At 39.8% G+C, this 24,825-nt stretch overlaps 2 protein-coding genes across 5 annotated transcripts in view; one reads left to right on the forward strand and one right to left on the reverse strand.

Annotated features, from left to right (window-relative positions):
* The window catches only part of HABP2 (hyaluronan binding protein 2), a 58,901-nt gene extending 44,340 nt beyond the window's left edge, over window positions 1-14,561 (forward strand). The window contains exons 10-13 of the mRNA XM_072622957.1: window positions 2,285-2,427; window positions 3,855-3,989; window positions 7,369-7,505; window positions 11,105-14,561. Coding sequence (XP_072479058.1) covers window positions 2,285-2,427; window positions 3,855-3,989; window positions 7,369-7,505; window positions 11,105-11,272 — 583 coding nt within the window. The 3' untranslated portion in view covers window positions 11,273-14,561. The remainder of the gene's footprint in view (window positions 1-2,284; window positions 2,428-3,854; window positions 3,990-7,368; window positions 7,506-11,104) is intronic.
* Window positions 11,871-24,825, reverse strand: part of NRAP (nebulin related anchoring protein) — an 84,035-nt gene continuing 71,080 nt past the window's right edge. For all 4 annotated transcript variants that reach the window (XM_072622950.1, XM_072622933.1, XM_072622941.1 and 1 more), the window contains 7 exons: window positions 24,256-24,360; window positions 23,324-23,422; window positions 21,937-22,041; window positions 16,740-16,847; window positions 15,145-15,456; window positions 12,930-13,052; window positions 11,871-12,332 (listed from right to left, as the gene is read on the reverse strand). In XM_072622950.1, coding sequence (XP_072479051.1) covers window positions 12,129-12,332; window positions 12,930-13,052; window positions 15,145-15,456; window positions 16,740-16,847; window positions 21,937-22,041; window positions 23,324-23,422; window positions 24,256-24,360 — 1,056 coding nt within the window. In that variant the 3' untranslated portion in view covers window positions 11,871-12,128. The remainder of the gene's footprint in view (window positions 12,333-12,929; window positions 13,053-15,144; window positions 15,457-16,739; window positions 16,848-21,936; window positions 22,042-23,323; window positions 23,423-24,255; window positions 24,361-24,825) is intronic.

The raw sequence follows: 24,825 nt of genomic DNA on the forward strand, positions 1-24,825 counted from the left end.
TGTACTTTGTGCCTCACAGTGTTGGAAGGAAGGTGCTCTATTAACCACAAAGCGCTATGGAAATGTTATCATTAGGTAACACATTTATGGCTCCTTGACACAGACAGGTTTCTTCTCAAACAAAAGATTCCTTATTGAGGTATATTGGCCTTGCTTGATATTTAAAAAAAAAAAAACAACACTTTGACATTAGTTGCATTCTTTTGTTGCATTCTGCTGGGCAGAATCTTTAGTAGCTGCTGAGGATACACAACTTAGGAAGATCTTCCAAAGCCATTGGAAAAAAGCAGCCTGATCTCCATGGTACTGGCATGATTCTAACCAGAACTCCAAGATTAATCAGTCCTTGACCCATACATCAAGTCCTTTTACATTACTTAAGCCAGAGTTATAAACACCTCCCTCAAAAGGGAGGTTTCCTTTTCACAGAAGGAAACCATCCCAACTCTGGAATTTGATAAGTTTATGGTCGGGACTGGTCTGTCCTATCCATAGACAGTTGCCAGTGTAATAAAATTTTATGGTGGCCCATTTATCCAAGAGTAGTCAGCCCTTTGCAGGAAGCTCCCATTATTAATTGCACGTGTTACCTGGGAACAGAACAGTTTATCATCTGTTGAGGGATTCTTTTATCAAATCAGTTAGCCTACTTTGTAAATCCCTAGGGAAGATGGCAAATTTTAATAATGGAGGGAGAGCTAGGAAAGAAAGAGAAAGTTCCGAAGACTGGTTCACAGGGAAGAGAAGACTAGAGGTCAACAAACTAGGGAGATGTAAAGGATTAGTTGGGGAGAATGGCTCCAAAGACAACTTTGACTGGTTGGGAATGTCAGTTCACTGGGACATTGTTCCACTCAGGAATACACAAACTCCAGATAGAAAATCCTCCAACACAGATACATGGGAGGCAGCATGATATATTGGATAAAGTATGGAGTACGGAATAAAAAAACTGAGTCTGAATCCTGGTTTTTGTCACTTATTCCTCCTGTAACATTGGGCGGTGATTCAACCTCTTTAGGCTTTCCTTTCTTCATCTGTAAAATGGAAGGACTAGACTTTATGACCAAAGCTACATCCATCTCCAAATTCCATCATCCTAAAACAGTGTGGTAAATACTCAAAATATTCAGTGATATTGAATCTTTTAATGACATTCCCAAAATGCAGTGCACCCCGGTGCAAGGCAAGGGAGAGCTACAGTCTAGTATCTCCCTGGGCGTAGGTTCCCTATCACTGAGTTAATAAGCATTACCACCTACTGTATGTCAGGCACTGTGCTAAGTACTGGGGTACAAAGGAAAGCAAAACAAAACCAAAAATCCAACAACCCCTGACCTCATGGAGTTCACAGTCTTACGAAGGAGACAACATTCATACAGAATTTAGACAGAATACATTGGACATAATCTACAATGGAAAGGCATTAGCATTCAGTAGCAATTGAAAAAGGCTTCTTGTAAAGATCAAATTTAATTAGGACTTGAAAGAAGTTAGGTATACCAGGATGCAGAGATGAGGAGGGAGACAATTCCAGACACAGAGGAAGGCCATTGAAAATGCCAGGAGTTGAGAGATATGAGGAACAGCAAAGAGACAGGCATCACTAGATTGCAAAGTAGGGGGATTGGAGGGAAGTAAAATAGTAAGGTGTTAGAATCTAGAAAGGTAGGACAGGGCTAGGTTATCAAGGGCTTTGAATGCTAACCAGAGGATTTTATATTTGACCCTGTAGGTGATAAGGAGCCACTGGAGTTCATTGAACTGGAGGGGTAGGGGAGGAGGAGGTGACAGACCTATGCATTAGAAAGATCAATTTGACAGCTGAGGGGAGGATGGAATAGAGTGAGGAGAGACTTGCAGTAGGCAAACTAGCAAGCCATTGAAGTAGTCCAGGTACAGATGATGAGGGCCTGGACCAGAGTGGTGGGAGTGATAGAGGAGAGAAGAGGGCCTATATAAGAGATATTAGGAAGATGGAATCTATCACTGGTTAACTGAACCCAGTGAGCACCAGACCAACTGAAAATGGAGGCTATAAGTATCAATTAAAGTTTTGAAACCTGGTCTGACCACTCGGTTCACTGGTAACATTGATGGAATTAGGAGAAAGAAGCAGTTTATTGTCCATAAGTGTTTCTGGGAGCCAATTATAAAATTCTAATATATAACATTGTCTTGGGTCTACTGAATAATTTGCCCAGCCCTGTCTGGGTTTTCCAAATAACAAATGGTAGGATGTGTGTTTTAACCTTCTATCCTCTTTCTAATTTTTCTCTTATAGGCTAAAAGCCAAAGAAGTACAGGTTGTTCTTGGTGAACAAGACCTGATGAAGTCTGAAACCCATGAACAGAAATTTAAGGTGGAGAAGATACTTGTCCACCCAGATTATCAAGATGATGCTGAAATTCCCTCTAATGATATTGGCAAGTGTCTTTTATTATGGGTCATTCCTGGGTATATTTTCCCAGGTACTTGGATCTGGAAGATTCTAGAAGCCTCTTACCAATCATAAACATTGTAAAGCCTATAAATTTCTATTCCATTATTTCAATGCTTTTTAGCTCTTAGAGGACTTTTATAAAGTGATGCCCAGGTTCTTAAGAGATGGAGAAGGGGAATTGAGCCAATGATTTCATTGTTTTGAGCGATTCTCAGTGAAAAAGTAATCTACACCAACGAAGATCAGTCTTTAGGAGATGTAGATCATTACCCATCCATGCATTTGTTCACTCTGCTTTATCTAGAATGACAAGGAGTGATGTGGTGTTCCTACTCACCTGTCACTGCTACCAAAGGCAGACCCTCTCCCATGGGTCCTAGATACAGTCTTGAGGTGATCTGATCTGGGGACCAGGAAATGAGGCAGAATTTTCCCAGTGGTAGCTGGGCAGCAGCTAAAGTTAGTTAACATTTTAACTGCCCTGAGGTGCCAACACCAGGCTTCCTCATTTCATTCTAGGGTTGAGGTTGAGAGCTTGCTCAGGTGCCAGGTACAGGAGAGGGGAGAGTTGGAGGATAAAGATAGGTGTGATTATATTGGAGATAAACCTCGAAACTAAGAGAGTAGGGTTCTGACTGTCTTCCCACCTACAATTTAGTTGATTACAGGGTAAAAATTATCTTTCCATGTTCTGGAACTCTGAAACTTTAGGCCTCAGGTGATCTGAAACTAACTTATGCTAAAGTAGTAATGACTGATAACAATTTAAAGTTTTAAATTTTAACAGAAATCAAATTTATTAGGCTAAAGAAACAACACCAGCACTGAGATATTTCAACCATATAGATAGAGAACATATGTAGAAAGCATTGTATCTTCTGGACTTCCTAAAATCAAACCATATGTTCAGCCATCTGCTAAACAAGGGTTTCTCCTGACATTTATGACGACACACCAACCAAGTGTAATTGAGGAAAGGTTATCGTACTTAGACACAGGAGAAACCTAAGTTTGAATTCTGTCTGATTATCATTTAACCTCTCTGAGTGACTATAAAATGGTATGAAAATATGAGTTCTAAGAATCAAACGAGATAATATCTCTATTTTCATATCATAAAATGCTGTATCAATGTTAGTGGCTATTATTCCTAAGAATTATAATAATATTATTATAATATAGATAATAATATTATAATAATCCCTATTACTCCTAAGAAGTCATCACCAAACTTATAAATGAAGCAACTCTGTGCTTCTTAGAAGAGGATTGACCATAGACTTGGTCAATAAAATACATGGCCAATAAAATACAATTATTTCTACCCCTGCTTCTTCCCTAACAGGCTGAAATAGAGGGCCAGCAAGATTCCAAAGCAGCTTATCATTTCTTCCTTTCTTTGTTGTCTAGCTTTGCTCAAATTAAAGCCAGTGAATGGCCACTGTGCTGTGGAATCTAAGTATGTGAAGACAGTGTGCATATCTGAGACACCATTTCCTTCTCAGACAGAATGCTATATTTCTGGATGGGGAGCTACATCAACAGGTAAGATCCTCAAAGAATAAATACCATTTCTCCCTGCTGTGTCCACATGCCCCCAGCTCAATTCAATAAGTGTTCTCGGGGATGAAACATTAAGCCTTGGAGATAGAATCCCTCCCCAAAAAACTGAAATGAGAATATTGATACTTAAAGAGGTTGTTAGCTTCCAAACAATCTCTTCTATCCAGATTTAGTCAATATTTAAAAATGAGAGCACTGTTCACATAATACTGTTGACCATCTGTTTCCCGGAATAAGGGGGTGTGGCGTATTATTTCAATTATTTGACAACTAAAAATTGGATTGTTTTCAAACATAGCTTTTATTTTAGGAATGTAGAAAATTCATTTCTTGCCTCTCCTCTCCCCCTCCATCTCCTCCTTAGTTAACTGAAATAGAAACAGGTGTAAATGAATTAATAAGTAACAATAAAACATATGTATAATTTGCAGGTTAACTACTGTAATTGACCAAGAAGAAGTTCTATTTAACTGACTTAATGGTTAATTCAGTGCTAACCAGAAAACTGTTTTTGTTTCATAAATATTTCTCAATTAAAAAAAACCCAACTTTCCTGCCTTATTACACTCAGGGCTATAAGTTGCAGAAAGCCAGTCCAAGGTAAAAAACAACTTCCTAACATTTTTTGTTGTTGTGTAGTTGTTTCAGTCATGTCCAACTCTTTCTGACTCTGTTTGGGGGTCTTCTTGGGAGAGATGCTAGAGTTCAAATTCCAGTCTCAAATTCAGTATCTAGTTATGGGACCCTGGGTAAGTCACTTAACTTCTGACTACCTCAGTTTCCTCAGCTGTAAAATTAGCATAATCGTAGCACCTATCTCCTAGGGTATGGTTGCAAGGAGAAAATAATACTTATAAAGCACTTGGCATAGTGCCTGGAATATAGTAGGTGCTTAATAAATGCTTATTTCCTTCCTTCCCCCTTTTTAGGATCAGGAGACTCGCATTCTTGTGTGTTACTTTGGGTTAATCCTTTGGAACACACTAAATGTCAGTTTCCTAATCTATAAAAAAATGAAGGCATTAAGTTAAATCTCCAGGTATGCAAAATATAGACCAACTGACACGGGGTTATAAATTATCTGAAAATTTTAGCAAAATAAATTGGTGTCTTATTAGCTAGTATATAAGAATGAGTGGTCCAATAGGGCCCAATCTACCTGCCACTGTGCATCAGATATCATCCTAGCAGACTTGGATCAGTTAATAATTAATTGAAGCTGAATGTCATTAAGCATGTAATTAAGTTCACATAGTCCACATGCTTTTAAATTTTTGATCCTATGGCCTGCTATTTAAAAAAGAAAAACTTGGATGCTGCTGCTCTAGTCAATTAATGAAAGAGTCTTTATTAAGCACCTACTATGTTCTAGACAGGGCAGCTAGGTGGTGAAGTGAGTAGTACACTGGGTTTGGAATTAGGAAGACTTGTATTCATGAGTTCAAATCTGTCTTTAGACACTTACTAGCTTTGCGACTGGACAAGTCACTTAGTCCTGTTTGCCTTAGTTTTCTCATCTGTAAAATGAACTGGAGGAGAAAACGGCAAACCATTCTGGTATTTCTCCCAAGAAAACCCCAGATAGTGTCAAAAAAAGAGCTAGACATGACTGAAACAACTGAACAATAACAACATATGTTCCAGGTAAAAAGAGGCAAAAGATTCCTTCCTCAAGATGCTTACAACCTAATGAACTAGACGATCTCCAAGGTACCTTTCAGCTGTGCGATGCTCTGTCTAAATGAGTTTTTACTATAATGTAGTTGAAATATGTAGTACATCTATAGTGACACAAATTTATTTGACCCCCAAATCATAAACTTTTAATGAATAATAATAGTAATAACACTAAGCAATATTGATAGAGTCCTTTAAGTTTTGAAAAGTGTTTTATCAATATTTTCTTGGAAACCTTAAGAAAATGACAAATGTTGGAGAGTCTATGCGAAAACAGGCACATTAATATACTGTTAGGAGCTGTGGACTGGTTCATCCATTCTGAAAAGTAATTTGGAATCATGTCACCAAAATCATTAACTGGTGCATACCCTCTGGCCCAGGTGTTTGCCCATGAGTGATATCAAAGCCCAGTGAGATAAAAGAAAGAGGAAAAGAACCTGCATGTACAAAAAAATTTAGAACAGCTTTGTGTGTGTCAGGGAGAAGGGTGGTGATAGAGAACTGGAAACCTAGCAGATGTCCATTGAATTGGAAATGGCTGAACAAATTATAGAATGTTGATGAAATGGAATATCAATATGCTGTAAAAATGATTGAAAGGATGGTTTCAGAGAAACCTGAGAAGACTTGCATGACTTGATGCAGAGTGAAGTGAGCAAAACCTAGAAAATAATTTATGCAACAATAGCAACATTGTAAAAACAAACAACTCTTAAGACTTAAGATCTCTGATTAATATAATAACTAACCCCCATTTCAGAGGACCAGTGATGAAGCATGCTATCCACCTCCTGACAGATGAAGAGCTCAGAGTATGGAATGAGACATATACATATTTTTGGATGTGACCAATATCAGATTTTGTTTTGCTTGACTTGACTTTGTCACAGGAGTTCTGGTTTTCTTTCTCTCCAAGGGAGGTGGCAGAATAAAATTTTGTTAAATGAAATTTTTAAAAATTTGTTAGCTTAAGAAGAATCCTTAAAGGTCATCTCATTTATTTCTCTCATTTTATAGATGAGAAGCCTAGAGAGGTGAAATGATTTGCCCAAGGTCACACAGATAGAAAATGGCAGGGTCAGATTTTGAACCCAATTCCAAATTCAGCATCCTTTCCACTTCATCTTTCTGAATACAAATGGTCTCAACAATGATTATTTGGCACTTTGTAACCAGAGACTGATAATATAAGCCAATGAAAATGTGAACTGGTTTCCATATTTTGACAGGATATTATGACTCTGGAAAATTGATAATCTGATTTATTTGAGAGGTAGTAGTGAGGGGAGCTATTTATCTTGAGGAGAGGCAGTCTAGTTTCCTTAATAAAGAGTTTGACTGGGAGTCAGGAAGAACTGAGTTCTCTGACATATATTAGGTGTGTGAATTTGGACAAGCTCTCTCTGAGCCCTAGGCAATTAATTCCCTAAGACTTATCTACTAAGTAATAGAAGATTTGCTTTCTGCCTTATACTGGATGGAGTTACTAGACTACTGAAATTACGTATTCTTGAAATATTAATATACTGACTTAGCTTGAGAGCATATCTAACAGCCTCCAGAAGTCTTGCTGACTCTTGGAAAATTCTCCCTTCTTACCTAGATTTTGTGACTTCTCCCAATAGTAGTAAGATTCTCCATGCAGCATCAAGAATGATGTTTGTCTTTTATTCTCATGTAGGAAAAGCATCTCGTCATCTCCTGGATGCTAAGGTCCAACTGATCTCCAGATCTCGCTGTAATGCTCCAAGCCAGTATAACAACTTGATCGATGACACCATGATCTGTGCAGGCAGACAGGGGATTGACTCTTGCCAAGTATGTCACATTTCATTACTCTATTTGGTTGGGAGGGATTGGGAGGTGGGGGTGGTTTTTATTAAATTTTGCAGTACTATAGGTACAATCTGCAGCTAGGTAGCACAATTTATAAGAGTGCCAGATCTAGAGTCAAGAAGACCTAGTTCAAAACCAGCCTCAGACACATAATAGCTGTGTAACTCTGGATAAGTCACTTAACCCTGTTTGTCTCAGTTCCACATATGTGAAAGGAGCTGGAGGAGGAAACGGCAAACCACTCCAAGAAAATCCCAAATGGGGTCATGTAGAGTTGGACGTGATTGAAACAAATGAACAACAGATACAATGAATTCCATAAAGCCCTTGCATTGAGAGACAAAATGGTGATTGTCCTTCTAGGCTAAGCATGCCATTTCAGTTTATAATCTTTGTGTTTCAAGAACATTTGAACACTTTTGAGAATAATTTGAACAATAGTATGTCAGAATCCATATAAAGATGGGCTATGGAATAACCAAGCAAAAATATTTGGAATTAATGACACTGTTCATGTCAGTATTGCAAGTCCCATGAAAATCCACAGGTGTACTAAGCCCTGGGCTGAGAGTTAGAGGGTTACTAACATACTATGTGAACATAAGCAAATTCTCTGTTCTCCTAAACTACAGTTTTTTCCTATGTACAATGAAGGGGTTGGACTAGATTATATCTAAATAGTAATGGAAAGTTTTCAAAGCACTTAAGGTATGGTATTTGACGGGGAAAATGGATTGAACACAATCTAATTCCAAGCCCAGCATCCTGTCTACTAAGGCACATGTCCTTTCAACATTCTATGACTCGAATCTGCCCTGATTATTATTTATTATGATCATCAATTGTTGTCTGCATATGTATGGGTAGCCAACTTTGAATTATCTGTATTTAGAGTCACTTCCAAATGCCACATTGCCTGAATATGGGTAGGGGAAATGAAGCTTCATTAATAAGACTACACTGTGTCTCTAGAAAGGGGCAGCAGTCAGAGGAACTTATGTTTAAAAAAAATAAAAGGACCTGGGAGTCACATATATAAAATTAGCCTATAAACACCTTCTCTAAATTCTTGTTCTCATATTTCTCAGATAATTCTTGAGAATTGTTATCATCTTTATTATTATCTTTCACAGATTTCCATGGATGCCAATTTTGACCCAATTTCTTCTGAATATGATCATTTTTCTTCTCTAGGTCCCAGTTTCTTTGGGGTGGGAATAAAAGGGAGGGGTGTTAGGATAGTGCAGCTCTGTAACTCTACCATTCCACCCTGCCACAACCATCAGCCATGAGCTTTAAATCCTAAAAAATCACCTGCCCATGTTAAAGGGGATAGAAGAGATAATTCAACACCACAGATACTCCACAAACTTCATTCTAACCATTAAAATAATATTCTTCCCTATCAAACTGATAACCAGGCTTCCCCACTATAGCTAAGCTAGTAGTTTAAAATTCTATGCCCTTCCTCTGGCCTTTTCATCTTGGGAAGAGATCTATGAATGTTACCACCCACTTCTGGTAATTCTAATGGATACTGCCAGAAAAAATACAACAAAAAACCAGAAAGCATGGGTAAGAGTTACAAAGCCTTGGACAAGAAATGGAAGACTTTAGAAGGACTGGTGGTGTTTTCATCACTAATACAACTGAAATCAAGGGTTTCAGAAGAGAAAGGCAAATTTGTGGACTAAACATCTTGGTAAGACAACATCTAAGAACAAGATTAAAATATAGGAATGAGAATTTCTTTGGTAGGGATGGAGTTCATCTAACAAGGGCTGTTTGGTTTTTTGTTTTTTATTTAATATATTTGCCAGAAGTCAAGATATGAAATGCAAATAGGACACTTTAGTTATTCAGATATTTTATAGGTCTCTTTATTTCTTCCAAAAGCAAAGAAGCTAATAGTTTCTTGGCTTCTCCTAGTAATGTTTTCATGCTTCAAAAGGTAGAGGAAGCAATTAATGGAACTGTTGTTCCAAACCTATTGTGATAAACAAAGAAAATTAGCTTCTGGGGAGAAAACCAGAACCTTGGGTGGAAGTGACATAAAAGAAGAGGAAACACATGTAGCAAACCAACAAAAAGGAGAAGAGATGGAAATATTCAATGTAGGAGGAAGGGGCAGGCTCACTAATACACTGTTGATAGAGCTGGGAATTGTTCCAACCATTGTGGAAAACTATTTATAATTATGCAGGGGGAAAAGTGATTAAAATTTCCATACCTTCTGACCCAGAGAACCTACTGCTAGGCATATACCCTTAGAAGGTCAAAGACAGAATGAACTATGTCAAATAAAACCCAATATTCATGGCAGTACCTAATGTGGTAGTAAAGAAATAGAAACAAAGTGGGTATCCATTGACTAGGGAATGATTAACCAACGTGTTACATGGATGTAATGGTATATTACTGCACTGAAAAAATGATAAATATGAAGAATTCAAGAAAATATGAAAAGACATAAGAACTGATTCCAGGAAAAATAATGTACACAATAATGTAAACCAAAAGAACTATGAAATGAAACAGAATGTGTATAATTTGAATAATCAAACTTGGTCTGAGGGAAGAGATGAAAAAAAAAAAGTCCCACTCCTTCCACTGGAGAAGGATGGGAGAATGTGGGTATAAAATGTGTGCTCATCCTTCCTTGCAGAAGAAGACCATGCCATCAGAGAAATAATGACATGACTTGCACTTGACTTTGTTTTGAGTGAGGGAGGGCTGTGCAAGGTCACCAGCCTCACTTCTTCTCCAGAGCCATCTGAATTCAGTGACCAGATATCATCAGGATGACTGGAGATGACCCAGGATGAGGCAATTGGGGTTAAGTGACTTGCCCAAGGTCACACAGCTAGTGAGTGTCAAGTGTCTGAGGTGAGATTTGAACTCAGGTCGTCCTGACTCCTGCACTGGTGCTCTATCCACTGCAACCCCTAGCTCCCTGGGTGTAAAATGTACCTAGACCATCAGTCATGGACAATGTATTGGTTAATGGTGCTTTCCTCACATCAACTTTGTGAGACAGATTGTGCAAGTACTATTATTTCCAGGTCAGAAGTGAGGAAACTGAAGGTCATAAAAGTGAAATTTTTCTCGACATAAATAAGTAGTAAAGTAAAAAAACTTCAGCCAAAGTCAAGTATTTACATAAGAATTTTTCCTGTCCTATTGCTATGCTGCGTTTAGTATGAAGCTCTAGAAAACTGATGCTAATGACTAAAGTAGAGTTTTTAGATTGTCCATGATTTTGAATCATCCATTGTATCTCTATCCCCTACTGCCACAGACAGGATGGCCTTATGAAGCTACCAATCCAACCACAGGGATAGTAAAGAAACCTTGACTATCCCTGTGGTTGAGTCTGAAGCAAAGGAAATAGAGAATGGGTGATGGGTAGGGATTAGAACCTAGGGAAAAATATATAGTATTTTCTTTGCTCCTATCCTAAGACTGAGAGGAATCACTACTCATTCCCTTCCTCTTACCTTTGCCATCACCTTAATGGCAGACCCCACCCCCATAAACAATTCTGTTATTACTAAAAGGCTAACTGTTTTACTTTCCTCTAGGGTGATTCTGGTGGCCCTTTGGCCTGTGAAAGGGATGGCAAATACTTCCTCTATGGGATTGTGAGCTGGGGCTTTACATGTGGAAAGAAACCAGGAGTCTATACTCTAGTGACCAAGTACCACAGCTGGATCAAAGACACCATTCGAAGAGAATCTGGATCATGGTAGACAGTGCCTAAGCTAGTAACTGATAAAGGCACAAGTAAAAGTATCTTCATCTCCTTCCTCCTCTTCATCACTTTTGTACCTTGCTGATTGAAACTAACAAGGAAGGTCCAGTCCCAAGAAGCAAACAATCAGAGAGAAGGAGAGAACATTGGACTGATCAAGATTAGTCAAGAAACTTGTGTTCTACTCCTGATCTTTTACTCTCTAGCTGTGTAGGTCATAAGCAAATCACTTCCTTTCTCTGGACTTCAGTTTCCTCATCTGTATAATGGGGGGTAGTTGGATTGTGTGGTCTTCTATGCATAGCCAACCAATTTAAAGAGCTTCACTGGGGCTGAACAGAAATAATCTCCACCTATACCATGCTTATCTTGGCCTCCATGACTCTCTAGACAGCATTTTCACAATAGCCCTCTGTACCCCCTTATAATCTCCTATCATTGCCAAGGGAATGATGGAAGGGACCCTAAATTCTCCAGGATCATTTTCTTCAGTTCATATGTCTTTGTAGTCTAGAAATCATCATTCTGCGAGCACAGCTACAGTCCAAGAACAGTCACAACACGGACCCTTATAGAATGAACAAGAGTGACCCCAGTCATATCTGACCACCTTTATTCAGTACCACACATGGATGAGGTGCTAGACAGAGCCAACATTCAATACAGGTTATTAAAATATTGAATTGAAAATATAAAGATCTACATTTCATTTCGTGGTGACACCATTTTCAAAAACGTTTTAAGTAACAAGGCTGCTTTTCAGAAATGGTGAGGAGAGGGTGGGGGCATTTTTGCACCTTAGGCAATCAGGACTCCTCCTGACCTATTAGGCCAGCCCTCCAAACTTCAAAAATCTAAAATGTGCTTTTTGGGGGGACCTGGGGGATGAGGGGAAGGGTGCTACTTCTATGTCCAGTTTCTTTGTCAAATACTCTGCATGGGGGCTGCTCATTTACAAACTGATGTGCCTTCTTTCGTTTTACGTGCAGAATCTCAGTAGCATCCGGGTTCACATTCCCCTGGTTATTGTCTTTCTCCCCGTAGGGATCGGTCCCTGCCTGTGGAAATGAAAAGACCCCATCTGAGTGAAATCCAAAGCCCTCCAAAGAAGAGTTTAAGATGCCTCAGGAGCTTTTATAATTTCCATTTCTTCCTTCTTTCCTATGTCCCTCCTCCCTTTCCTATGTCCCACCCTCCCACTATGCCACCTCCCCTCAAAAAAACCCCAAAACATAAACCCTTAAGGCGAGAGAAGGGAGAAGGAAAATCCAGCTTCTCATCTGGACAAGATCCCTTTACTCTGAAGAAGACAGAGCTCAAAACAAAAACCATTTCAGTTGTCGAGTCCCTGACCTTTTGGAGCAACATAACTGAACAAGTAGTGGAATCTGAGACACAGGGCAGGCTGCCCTTGCCAGTACTGATGCGGTGATGCCCAGCGTTTCTCTTCAGGACACGAGAGACACTCTGTGGGAGGCTAACCCTGTGGTTCCTATGCTTAGTCATCTCAGACCCAGGAAAATAGGCACCTTATGGGCGGGGTGCCTCATGTTTCATAAGTGATAGCCCAAAATAAACTGAAGGGGAAACCCGGATGAGTTTGAGGTTTGACAACTGCCCCACAGGCTGAGGCAAATTTGAGTCAAAATACTTACATGAGGTCCTGGGCCCCGGGCATTGGCCAATTCAGCTGCCCTTCTAGCCATTTCCACTTTATAGGAACCTGGAGGAGTCCAGCCAATGCCTCTAGTCAAATTCAAGTCAGATTTATACTTGACCTGGATTGGGGGTGGGGATGAGGGGCAAAGTGGAGAAAGAAAGACATCATTGGAGTTTGGGTGATTTTAATAGGTTAGAATTCAGGGGTGGGGAATCTGCAGCCTCAAGGCCACATGGGGTCCTCAAGTGCTACTCTTTGGATTCAGCCAAAGGGACATACTTGAGGACCTAGAGGGCCCCATATGGCCTTGAGGCCACAGGTTCCCTAGTCCTGGATTAGATTGTATATAAAAAAGCAGCTGGGAGTCAAAAATTTTCTTTTTCTGCCAGTGAAGAATTCCATCTTGTATGAAAATATCCCTTACATTCATAGAAGAACACACTGATCTACAGGTTCCTCAAAACACTCTCCCTTCCCTCTTTCCATTGGGGGAAATTATCTATAATAGGGGACAGTGAGAAAGGGTACTGGGCTGGAAGTCAGGAGACCTGAGTTCTAATACTGCCTCTGCCACTAACCAGTCATAGAACTTTGGGTTGTCCCATTTGGGGATTTCATTTCTCCCTCTATAAAATGAGATCTGAATGAGCACTAAAATTCCTCTCAGTGCTCATACCCTGTATGAAATGTTCTTATCCTGGGGCCCAAGGATCCCCAAAGGGTTTGTGAATAGATTTCAGGGGGGCTGTGAACTTGGATGGGGAAAAGTATACTTTTTTCAATAAACTTTTGCTTCCTTTGTAATCCTATATATTTCATTTTATGCATTTTAAAAATGTTATTCTCACGCACATCAATGGGGGAATGGCTGAATAGGTTGTGATATGTAATTGTGATAGAATACTATTGTATTATAAGAAATGGTGAGCAGGATGCTCTCAGAAAAACCTAGAAAGACTGACATGGGTTGATACAAAGTGAAATGTAATGGATACAAAGTAACAGGAATATTACAGGATGATCAGCTGTGAATGACTGAGCCATTCTCAACAGCACAACGATCCGTAACAACTCTGAAGGACTTAAGATGAAAAATGCTATCCATCCACAGATAAAGAACTGATGGTGTCTGAATACAGATTGAAACAATTTTTGTTGTTTTTCCATTTTCTTTATTTTTTTTAAGTTTTTTTGTCTATGTTTTCTTTCATAACATGATTGTTATAGATTTGTTTTGCCTGACTACATATATGTAACCTATACGGAATTGCTTGCCTTCTCAATGCGGAGGGAGGAAGGGAGAGAATTTGGAACTCCAAGATTTAAAAGCAAATGTTAAAATTGCTTTTACATGTAAAAGAGGAAAAATTAAATACTAAATAAATACCAAAAAGTTATTCTGAGAAAGGGGTCCGCAGACTTCAGCAGAAGGGTCCATAATACAAAAAAGGATAAATATTCCTTTTCTATACGTTTCTACATCAGCTCAAGCTTCACACCACCCAGCATCCAGTAGTAAAATATATAGAAGTATATTTCATGTAATATTCCCTTGAAGCATGTCATTTTTCACTAAGAGTGTTAAAACATTGGAAACCAACACTAATAAAATAATTATAAAACGTGATTGAAATGTGGTCCATTGGAATATTATGAAGCCCTGCTATAAAGCCATTTATAGCATAACCTTGTTCATGAAAGAATGATCAGAGCTGATACTGACAGTAGTAGCACCTAAAGCTTTATATTGGCCCTGGCTTCAGAGGCGATGAGTTCAAATCCTGTCTCAAGCACTTACTACCTATGTAACTTTGGGCAAACAATTTAACTTCCTTGAACTTTAATTTCCTACTCTGTAAAATAAGGTTAGACTAAATGATTTCTTACCCTTACTAGCTCTAGACCTAGGACCCTACACCACCAGATCATCTGAAACTCTCAATTATCCCATTTTACACATATGGGAACTGGAGGTGAGAGAGATTGTCGCTTGTCCAACAATTAATTAGTAAGAATCAGAAGCAGCCTTCTTAATACCCAGTCCGGCATTCTGCCCCTCACCCCTGCCCCAAAGCTTTTTCAGCTAGTGCCCTATTGGTAAAGAATGCGTTAATGAAGCTAGGAATTCCTCTGCTACTTCTGGATTTTGAAGATTATGAAAAAAGTGAAAGGGTGAGAGGGCTGAGAGAAGCCTGAAGTCACAGACTTACATCACTCTGCAGTTTGTGGGCCCTCTGGGCATGCTTCAGGTTGAGTTGCTCTGGGTCACAGGTGTATTGGTGCAAGTACTGTCTGTAGTGGACGTCACTGGCCAGCTCCTGGCTCTTCTTTGCATGGATAAACCCAGGCTGGTCCATCCGACTCTGGAAATGTGGCCTACTCTGCATAAATTCCCTTTTGTACTCATTGTCGCTCTGGAGTTTCCCCACGGTGAGAAAGTGCTTTGTCCTTGGGTCGTCATTTACGCTGCGGTACCCGATCTGAAGCCCCCGATCCCTCAGGAAGGCCTCTTTGTACCTGAACTATAGGGAAAAGGGGGAGAGCTCACTGTTTGTTCTTAGGCACACAGGTCTCCTTTGGTGACACCCTTATCTGTCAGACCACCTAAGCGGATCCCCAATCACTATGATGTATGGCAGTGAGTGAGAGAGGCAGAGACAGACAGACAGACAGAGAGAGAGCGACAGAGAGAGACACATACAGAGAGAGACACACACATAGAGAGACACAGAAAGAGATAGAGAGAGAGGAGAGAGAGACGGAGACAGAGAGAACCAGAGACACAGAAACAGAGACACAGAAACAGAGGCAGAGAGGAGACAGAGAGAGTGAGAGACAGAGAGGTGAGAGAGAAAGGAGAGAGGGGAGAGAGAGAGCTTTAGATTGAGATATGTATATATATATATATATATATATATATATATATATATATATATATATATACACACACACACACAAATATATATAGAGAGAGATATAGATATACAGATATGGATAGAGATATAGAGATACATATCTATATCTATATGTCTCTCTATACATATCTATATATATATACACACACAGAAAAGATGTAGCTATATAGAAACATATTTCTATATCTCTATATCTTTATCTTTACATACATAGAAGATATATGTCTAGATCATGTATATAAATACACACGCTGGGCCTGGGGTAAGGAAGAACTTAGTTCAAATCTGACCTCCAACAATTACTAGCAGTGTGACCCTGGGACAAGCCACTTAATTCTGTTTCCTCTGTTTTAGGTAATCTCTGTTTACCTCAGTTTCCTCAACCTGCAAAATGAGGATAACAGTAGCACCTACCTGTCAGGGTGGTTGTGAGAACCAAACAGAGGAGATTGCTTAGCCCAGTGCCTGGCACATAGTAGGTGCTAAATAAATGCCTATTCCTTTTCCCCTCCCTTCTATCTATGTCTCCAGAAGGAAGAGAAATGTGTCTCTTCTCACAATCACCACTTTTCCCAGTCTAGATTTAAATGATCTAACCCAAGGAGTTCCCTTCGAAGGAGGCTTTTTTTTTTGTAAAAAGGTCATGATTCAGTTTCTTGTTAATTGGTTTTGTGTGCCATTTACTTTTAAGCATGTAATTTTCTTTTTACTACATCCCTTCCAAACCACTCCTGGCTAAGGTCTAGAACAGTTTCCATTGAAATATATAACTAGGGAGCAAGTGGGAACTATTTTCCATGGGTCCCAGTTGTCTGTTTCCAAATCATAGTAAAGCTACATAGTCAGGGATAGTGGATGCAGAGGAAGAGGCTTGGACCAGGGTTCCTTACATCACTGGCAATCTCTCGGGAGGCCTTGGCAGTCTGGAAAGGGATGGCATCCAGCCTGAAGTCATAGCCAGCTGCTCGGATCTGTTCCCAAGAGGTCTTATATGTTTTCTAAGGTTAGGAAAGAAAAAGAAAGAGAAAAGAGAATAAGCTGTTTTAAGTGTCACATAAATTTATTTCAAGTACTAAATGCCTTACTTGTGGTTCCTTTAAACAGGACCCTTTAAACACAGACAAGAGTAGTAATCAGTGCTTCATTCGGAGAATTTGTTCACTCCTGAATTCATTCATTCACTGTGCATTTAGGGCAGCCGCTCTGTGGAAAATGTTTTGAAGTTCTGCTTGATAATCAGTAAAACTTTGCACTCAGCATCATATATTTTATATATATATATATGTATATATACATATAAATACACACTATATATATAATTCCATAGTTTATAAAAGTCTTTCACATTTGACCTGTAAAATAGCTGTTTTTAAATGTCCCAAATACTACTCTCCCCCTTTCACAGATGAGAAAACTGAGATTCAGAGATGTGAGTTGATTTGCCCAAGGTCACAGAGTAAAATTGCAGTGAAGACTAGAACCCAGCTCTTAGCCTGGCTTTACCACCCATAACACCCCTCCATGTTGCCTTTTGACACAGCCTCCTGGGTTTTGTGGCATCTGAACATTAGAATGAAAATTTTCAAGGGAAAAAACTCTGACTCTTTAAACCTTTCCAACATCTTGGTCTTAATGTCCCAGCATATGTATTTTCATTAGCTCCTCTGGCTTTATGGAAACCTATTCAGCCTGACTTTGATGGCATACAATACGTTTTTGTTCTGAGGTGCCCTAAATCTAGTTTTCACCCCTGGTGCCAACATCTAGGCAAGAGCCTTCACTTGCATTTAATATACTGTCAAAAACCCTGGTTGAGTATGTCCCCATGCATTTAATATCTTCCTCTATCAGTGTCCTCTTTCATTCTTTCCCTTTTAAGTTGTACTTACACACCCCCCAGGTATTTGTAATCATTTCCTTCAGGAGGTCTTCAGGTAGAGCTCCACATCACCAATATAGGCATCAAACTCTTCAGAACCTTCATGTGTTAAAGAGGTTTTTCTCTCCCAAAAAATAACTGAGGGGATCCATGAAAGGTGTCTCATGGAGATCTCAGTGGATAGCTGTCCTTTATCAATCCACAGAGAAGGGAGGCAGCAGGAGACAGTTGTTAGACCATCAGCCTAGCAGATTGAAAAGCTCTGTCCTCAGCCAGCTCTGTTGATGACTGCTCTGTGAGTCAGGTAGGGCAGGTCACTGGCCTAGGTGGGGCTGGGTGGGGAGGGGGTCTTCAGTTTTGTCCCCTGAAAAATGAGGTTCATCCTAGTGGTTTCTATTTTCCCAGGGGGGCTTAGAGCATTGATCAGAGAAGGTGGCACAGAGAAACAGGGAAAAAATAACATCATTAGGGACCATCCCTAAGTCTTTCGCTGGGTCGATGTATTTGAGATGACCAAACCAATCCAAGCCTGATTTGTATCATAACAACCATTGCCATCAATGACCAGCATTTATTCAGCATCCATTGAGTGACAAAGATTGTGCCAAGCGTTGGAGATATAACCATAAAAATCCATGTGGATCATGCCACAGTTGGCTAAGCATATGTAAAGACAGAATGTTTGAATTTTCTATACTACAGTCTAACTCAAGGTCCAGGGGTCCACAAGAGGTAGAAGGAAAATGACCAACATTCTATATTATACCTCCTGTTCAGATGGTCTGACCAAGGAGGTTCCTGAAAAGAATGGAGGCAAAATGGTTTTCACTTTAGCAAACCTGGAAACTCTTTACCACCATGTCATTATAGAGACAACATGGTGGAATGGATGAAGTGCTGGACTTAGAGTTAGGAAGACCTGGGTTCAAATACCACCTCCTACTAGCTAAGTGACCTTGGGGAAGTCATTTAGTATCTCTCAGCTTCAATTTTCTCACCTGGAACATGCTGACAAAAACAGTAATAAAAAAAACTGTAAATAAATAAAAATAGTAAACTGTAAATTTAAAAAAAAAACAGTAAAAAGTAGTACATATCTCACAGGGTTGATGTGATGATCAAATAAGAATGTGGATGAAGTAACTTGTATAGCCATGGAAAACCATGGAGACGTCATCTGTTATTAATATGCACTGAGCCCAATTGTGTTAGAGTTAGGACTGCAGACCTCATTTAGCGTACTGCCCTCCCTTTACAAATGAAGCAACTGAGTCTTAGGAAAAAGTAATGTTGTCACAGAGATGACACAAGGACTCCTTATCTGCACTCAACATGGCAACTCTTGGCAGAGGGGATGCATTCTGCACGTAATTCCACTTCAGATTGGTTCTAGAGATCCCAGCCTCAGGATGAAACTTCAGGTTCCCATATTTCTAATCTTCCCCAAATCTTGGACTTTTTTTTTTATTAAAGGTTTAAGTTACTAATACCTGCTTAGTTAAAGAGGGTCCAACTATGCTTGCTCCAAATAGGATCAAGAATCCAGCATTTCCAGCGCCCCCCCCCCCCCCCCCCCCCCCCCCCGCCATTCACTTCCCTGGCACCCTTTTCCCCAGGTAACTTCCCTATGTGTACTATTTGCTATGTTGTAACAATGTCCTGCCTCCTCTCTCTCTCTCTCTCTCTCTCTCTCTCTCTCTCTCTCTCTCTCTCTCTCTCTCTCTCTCTCTCTCTCTCTCTCTCTCTCTCTCTTTTAATCTGTTGAGGTTTTTGCCTTGCCACTGGGAGCCTTTACATTACGCGGGTCCTTTGATGGGAACCCTGGGCGTTCTTCCTCTTGATCACAGTATGCACAGTTTTGTCCTCATCCTCACACATTAAAGCCATTTGATTTTTAGTTATTTCTGCTGCCTTACAAATATCAATGGCTTTCTTTGCCCAGGAAGGTCAGTTTCCCTCTACAGTCTTCCGTGTACTGTGCTTGATCCAATTGTACACACCCCACATGCCCTCCCCCAAAAAGTACTCTTTCATAAGAGGTTCACGAGTTCTCCATAGCCACATACCCCAGCTGGTAATTTCAGTTCACCGCCTCTGATGATTGGTAGCGGTGGCTAGAGGCAAATGTTCAAGATCCTGTGCGGGCCTCCCCTTCTTAAGAATCTCCTGCAAAGGGCTGCCTATTTTATCCTGGTTTCCAAACCTGCCACAAGCAGGTGACGAGAAGTCTCCGATGAAGGCACTTCCCACATTTCAGGGAGATTAACAAGAGATGCCTTTTGCCCGAACATTGCCAAAGGAAAGGACTCTTTGACCCAGGGGGAGATGGGCTCACCTAAGCTGCTATTCTAAAATTATCCTTCTCGCTCCCATCAAAAGCTTCAAGTAATGATAATAACTTATATTTATAAAGCACAATTCATTGCAAAGGATCCCATGGTGCTTTACAAACTCCACAAACTGATACACACATAAAATAGAAGATGCATCTTGCCATCCTCTGAGAAGTAGCCACCTCCGGGGTGAGAAGTGACAGCTGCTGAACCACACGGAGCCACGGGACACAATAGGAAGGACAGAGAGAGAAGAATGGCTGAACTCTGGGTGGCCCATTGCTACCACATTTGGACACACTCAGACCATGTTATTCTGATCTGACAGGTTTCTTTTGATTCATCAGCCTCACTACCTGTTATCATAGGATCACAGCCCTTGAGGACAAGCTGCCACCTATTCACTTAGAATCAGTGACTTCAAATCCTTCCTGGTAACAGGGCAGCCTTTAGTATGGCTTAAAAACAAGATTCCTCCGTTATGCACTCACAGGGCATATGTCTAAGGGAAACAAAAAAGGATTTTGGCCACAGGCAGGGGAAATGCGGACTCATATTCATTCATCATTCATCATTCATTCATCCAATCAACAAGTAGTTATTAAAGTCCTACTAGGTGCAATTACAAAGTGATTTCATGGTGAAAGGAGTGACTCTGAGGCCAATACTTTCTCTAGAGTAGGGACTCTTGATCATGTTTTTGTATCATGGACTCCATTGGCAGTGTGATAAAGCCTATGGGATGAACCCTTCTCAGAGCAAGGGTTCTCAGAACCCTTTAAGAGCATAAAATAAAATACATATGACTTCAAAGTAAGCCCATTATATTGAAATACAGCTGTCAAAAAATTTTTTTAAGAAGTTCACAGATTCCATATTAAGAACCCCTGCTCTAAGACTAAATCTACTTATTGCCTTTATAATGACCAGGAAGCTTTATGATAAGGATGTAATTTTTTTTCCCTTCCAAGTATATAGAACTCCTGAAATCTATTTAAAGACTCTTTGGGGATCCATGGATCCCAGGTTAAGAACTCTTATTCTAGAGAAAAGTAGATCTGTTGTAAGCTTGGTAAGTTTCCGCTAGGTGGTACAAAGGTTAAAATACCAGGCCTGGAGTCTGGAAGACTCATCTCTCTGAGTTCAAATCCAGCCTCAGACACTTACTAGCTGTTATCCTGGGCAAGTCACTTAACCTTGTTTGTCTCCGTTTCCTCATCTATAAATAAGCTAGGAAAGGAAATGGCAAAGCACTCCAGTATTTTTGCTAAGAAAACCCCAAATGGGGTCATGATAACTCAGACATAACTGAAACGACTCAGCAACAAAACAAAAATATTCAGTGAAGTGTAGAACTATCACCTCATCAACAAGGTTCAATTTACAAGCAGGGAAAAAAAGTTCTGGATAATAAACAAAGGCAGCATCTATAGATGGTATAAAGCCTACCTGAAGCTGATCCTGGCCTAACATAAGCATAGCAGTGATGGCTTTGAAACCAAATGTAGAATCATAGAATGTTAGAACTGAAAGAGACTTTAAAGGCTCAACCTTTTCATCTTGCAGAGAGGGAAACTGAGGCCCAGAAAAAAGAAAGTGATTTGCTCAAAGCTGCACAGTGAGTGATGGACAAGGACTAAAACAAGGGTCTCCTGATTCCTGGTTCAGGGTTCTTTTCACTGTTCTGCCCTGCCCTTATTCATTATTGCTGATTTGTTTGTTTATCCTGATCAATAAAACCCAGGTTTATGAAACATAAGAGTAGCTAGCTCTATATAGCCCTTTAAGGTTTTGCAGATCACCTTACATGTGTTACCTCATTTGATCACTGAAACACAGAAAGGCAGAACAGGAAGAATGTGTTTATTCACTCACGTCACTAAGATGAAGCGCATTCAAACGAGCTCGGATGAAGTCAGGGTGATCAGGGAGGAGCGTGTATCTGTGCATTGATTCTGAGTCCCCAGCTCTGTAGAGTCGCTGTCAAGCCAAAAGAGGTTCCCGTTTAAATATAGATTATATCTCGTGGTGCTACATTTCCATAGAATTCAGAACATCATAGATAGATCTGTATGAAAATCATTATAATGATACATATATTTCTTTGCATGCCTCAGAGCTTTTGCCAATGTCTTGGCCATGATGGCTACTCAATTGTTTTGCTCAGATAGATGGGTATACAGAAAAATGCTGAGACAGATGGGGCGGATTTTGACAGATCTCTTTAAAGCCATACTTCACCTAGTGTTCTATTACCATGTGTCTATAAAAAGATGAAATAGCCTAAAACACTGACTGATTGACACATACCCATCTGTAATTTCATTATAGATCAATGTCTCATCTATACTTTAAAATTTTAGAGAATTTCCTGGGAGTACTGAGAGAAGACATGACCCTCCTACACTCATTCAGCTTGTTTGTGATAGAGAGGACTTGATCCCACGTCTTTTGGACTCCCTGCCCAGCCCTCCATCTATTATACTCTGCTGCCTTTCAAGCATGTGATAGATATATGTGTTGATTAGAATATTTGAAGGTTTTTTTTAAAGAGGTGATTTATAAATAGTATAAAATTTAAAGATATGGCTATTTTATCTGAAAGGGTTCATTGTCTTATTGGCTTTATAGTGGGAATACAGAGTATGACCAGTTCTAATCCTCTCTCAAATCCAAAGGCAGATTTTCACTATATGTAACAGGAAAAATAAAGTGGTTTTGTCCTTGGGAGTAAATTTTACATCTTTCCCACTTTCCTGATGTCAGGAATATTTTTCTACTTCAGGCTCAATTCAGTGAGTACAGCTCAGTTTTCTAATTAAGAAACAGCCAGAGATGCAGATACGAAGATACAGTGCGTCTGTGTGTGTGTGTGTGTGTGTGTGTGTGTGAGAGAGAGAGAGAGAGAGAGAGAGAGAGAGAGAGAGAGAGAGAGAGAGAGAGAGAGAGAAAGAGAGAGAGAGAGAGACAGACAGACAGACAGACAGACAGACAGAGACAGAGACAGAGAGACAGAGACAGAAAGACAGTGAGACAGAGAATGGAAGGAAAGAGAATGAGAATTAGAGAGAAAAGACTATCGCAAATGTAGAGACTGAAAGCAGAGAGAGACATTTAACTTTTGTGTCCTTTGTCTCCAGTTGAGTTAAATTAAACTTTCATCTCCATTGGACTCCACTGAAAATTAAGGTGTGTTTGAAATGAATGTGGCAGAGAGCCATCTACGAGGAGTGGCTGAGATCAGGAATAGCATCAAACCTACATCACTGCACTGCAGGTAGCTATTCTTGGCATGGACCAGGTCTGGGGAGTCAACCACTGTAGTGAACTTGATACTGTCCGGTTTTTGACGATATTTTGCCTACGAGGAATAAAAACAAAGATTCTCATGAAACAGGAGTCCGACTTTTTGAATGCAGTATTACTACGATCAATCCAGAATCAAATATATCCATTACTTATTTGGAAACATTTCCCCTATTTATGGGCAACTGCAGCAAAAATGCCTTGAGAGTGGAGAAAAACAGATGTTCCTATGTAATAAGAAATAGCTTTGAGACATTTAAGTCTTTTGAAGATAGATGCCATAGCTATGAAGTACAAACTGCCCTATTATCTCATACTAACATACTCACCATTCAACAGAATTCAATATAAAACCAATTATGCCTATTCATACTCTATCATACAAGGATTTAGTTACTGAAGTATTGAGAGGACTTTACTATGTTGGATCACCCACCCATGGGATTTTCCCTCAAGAACAATGGTGAGGCCCTGAAGCATTGTGATTATTCCATTTGGATAAATATATTTTACTCTTTTCCCTGTTCTCATGGTGAGTAAACACTGTGGATAGCAATCATAACTCTTCTCCCAACTCACTAACACATGTCCAAATGTATGGAATAAGTCAAGTATAAACGTATGGAATAGATCATTAGTTCATGTTGCTGGTAAGCCTATGAGTTCTTCAAAATCATATCGTTTAGAAAATGTTTTCAGAATATCTGATCAAACTGTATTACTATATGGAATGGTGATATTCCACTCCCCTGCCTTCATGACTTTGTTGTAATGTTCTCTGTCCCCCTTCCTTGCGTCCCCCACCCCCAACACCTTCTCCGTGTAATAAATATTCGAATGGTAAACGGTTCCTACAGATGTGCCAGGCCATGAAAGATTGATCAGTACCTCACTGATGAGTTCACCAGCCTTCTTTACATTTTCTATCTGTGGGGATCTCAGCGCCAGCCAACCCAGTCCCTTCATGTAGTTTAGGTCTGATTTGTAGCGTGACTGTAGGAAGAAAAATTTTGGCTTTTTATCAGTAGAACATTTGATATCAGTATAACAGCTTTGACTATTAAGACTTTCGAAAGATCCTTGATTGGTAATAATACTTTCTGTAATGATTCCTAACAACATTCCAGGATCTTCCTTCTCTCTGCCCCTTCTTGCCATCAAGTTGGACTGTTTGCCTGGATGCATTCTTACGGAAATTATGTAACGGAAACTTGCTCAGGATAGAAAAAGAGGCCCTACCAGTGAATCTGACTAATTTAGAGCAGAAGATATGAATGGCCTGTGTGAATGATCTGAAATTAAAGCTCAAATTAACTCAAACTAACTCAAACCAGCAAAAAGCCTGCCTGCCTTTGTCATTGTTCAGTTGTCTTAGTCATGTCTGATTCCTTGTGACCCCATTTGGGGTTTTCCTGGCAAAGATACTGGAGTGTTTTGCCATTTCCTTCTACAGTTCAT

This window comes from Notamacropus eugenii, chromosome 1 (assembly GCF_028372415.1).
Source record: "Notamacropus eugenii isolate mMacEug1 chromosome 1, mMacEug1.pri_v2, whole genome shotgun sequence".
Lineage (NCBI taxonomy): Eukaryota > Metazoa > Chordata > Mammalia > Diprotodontia > Macropodidae > Notamacropus > Notamacropus eugenii.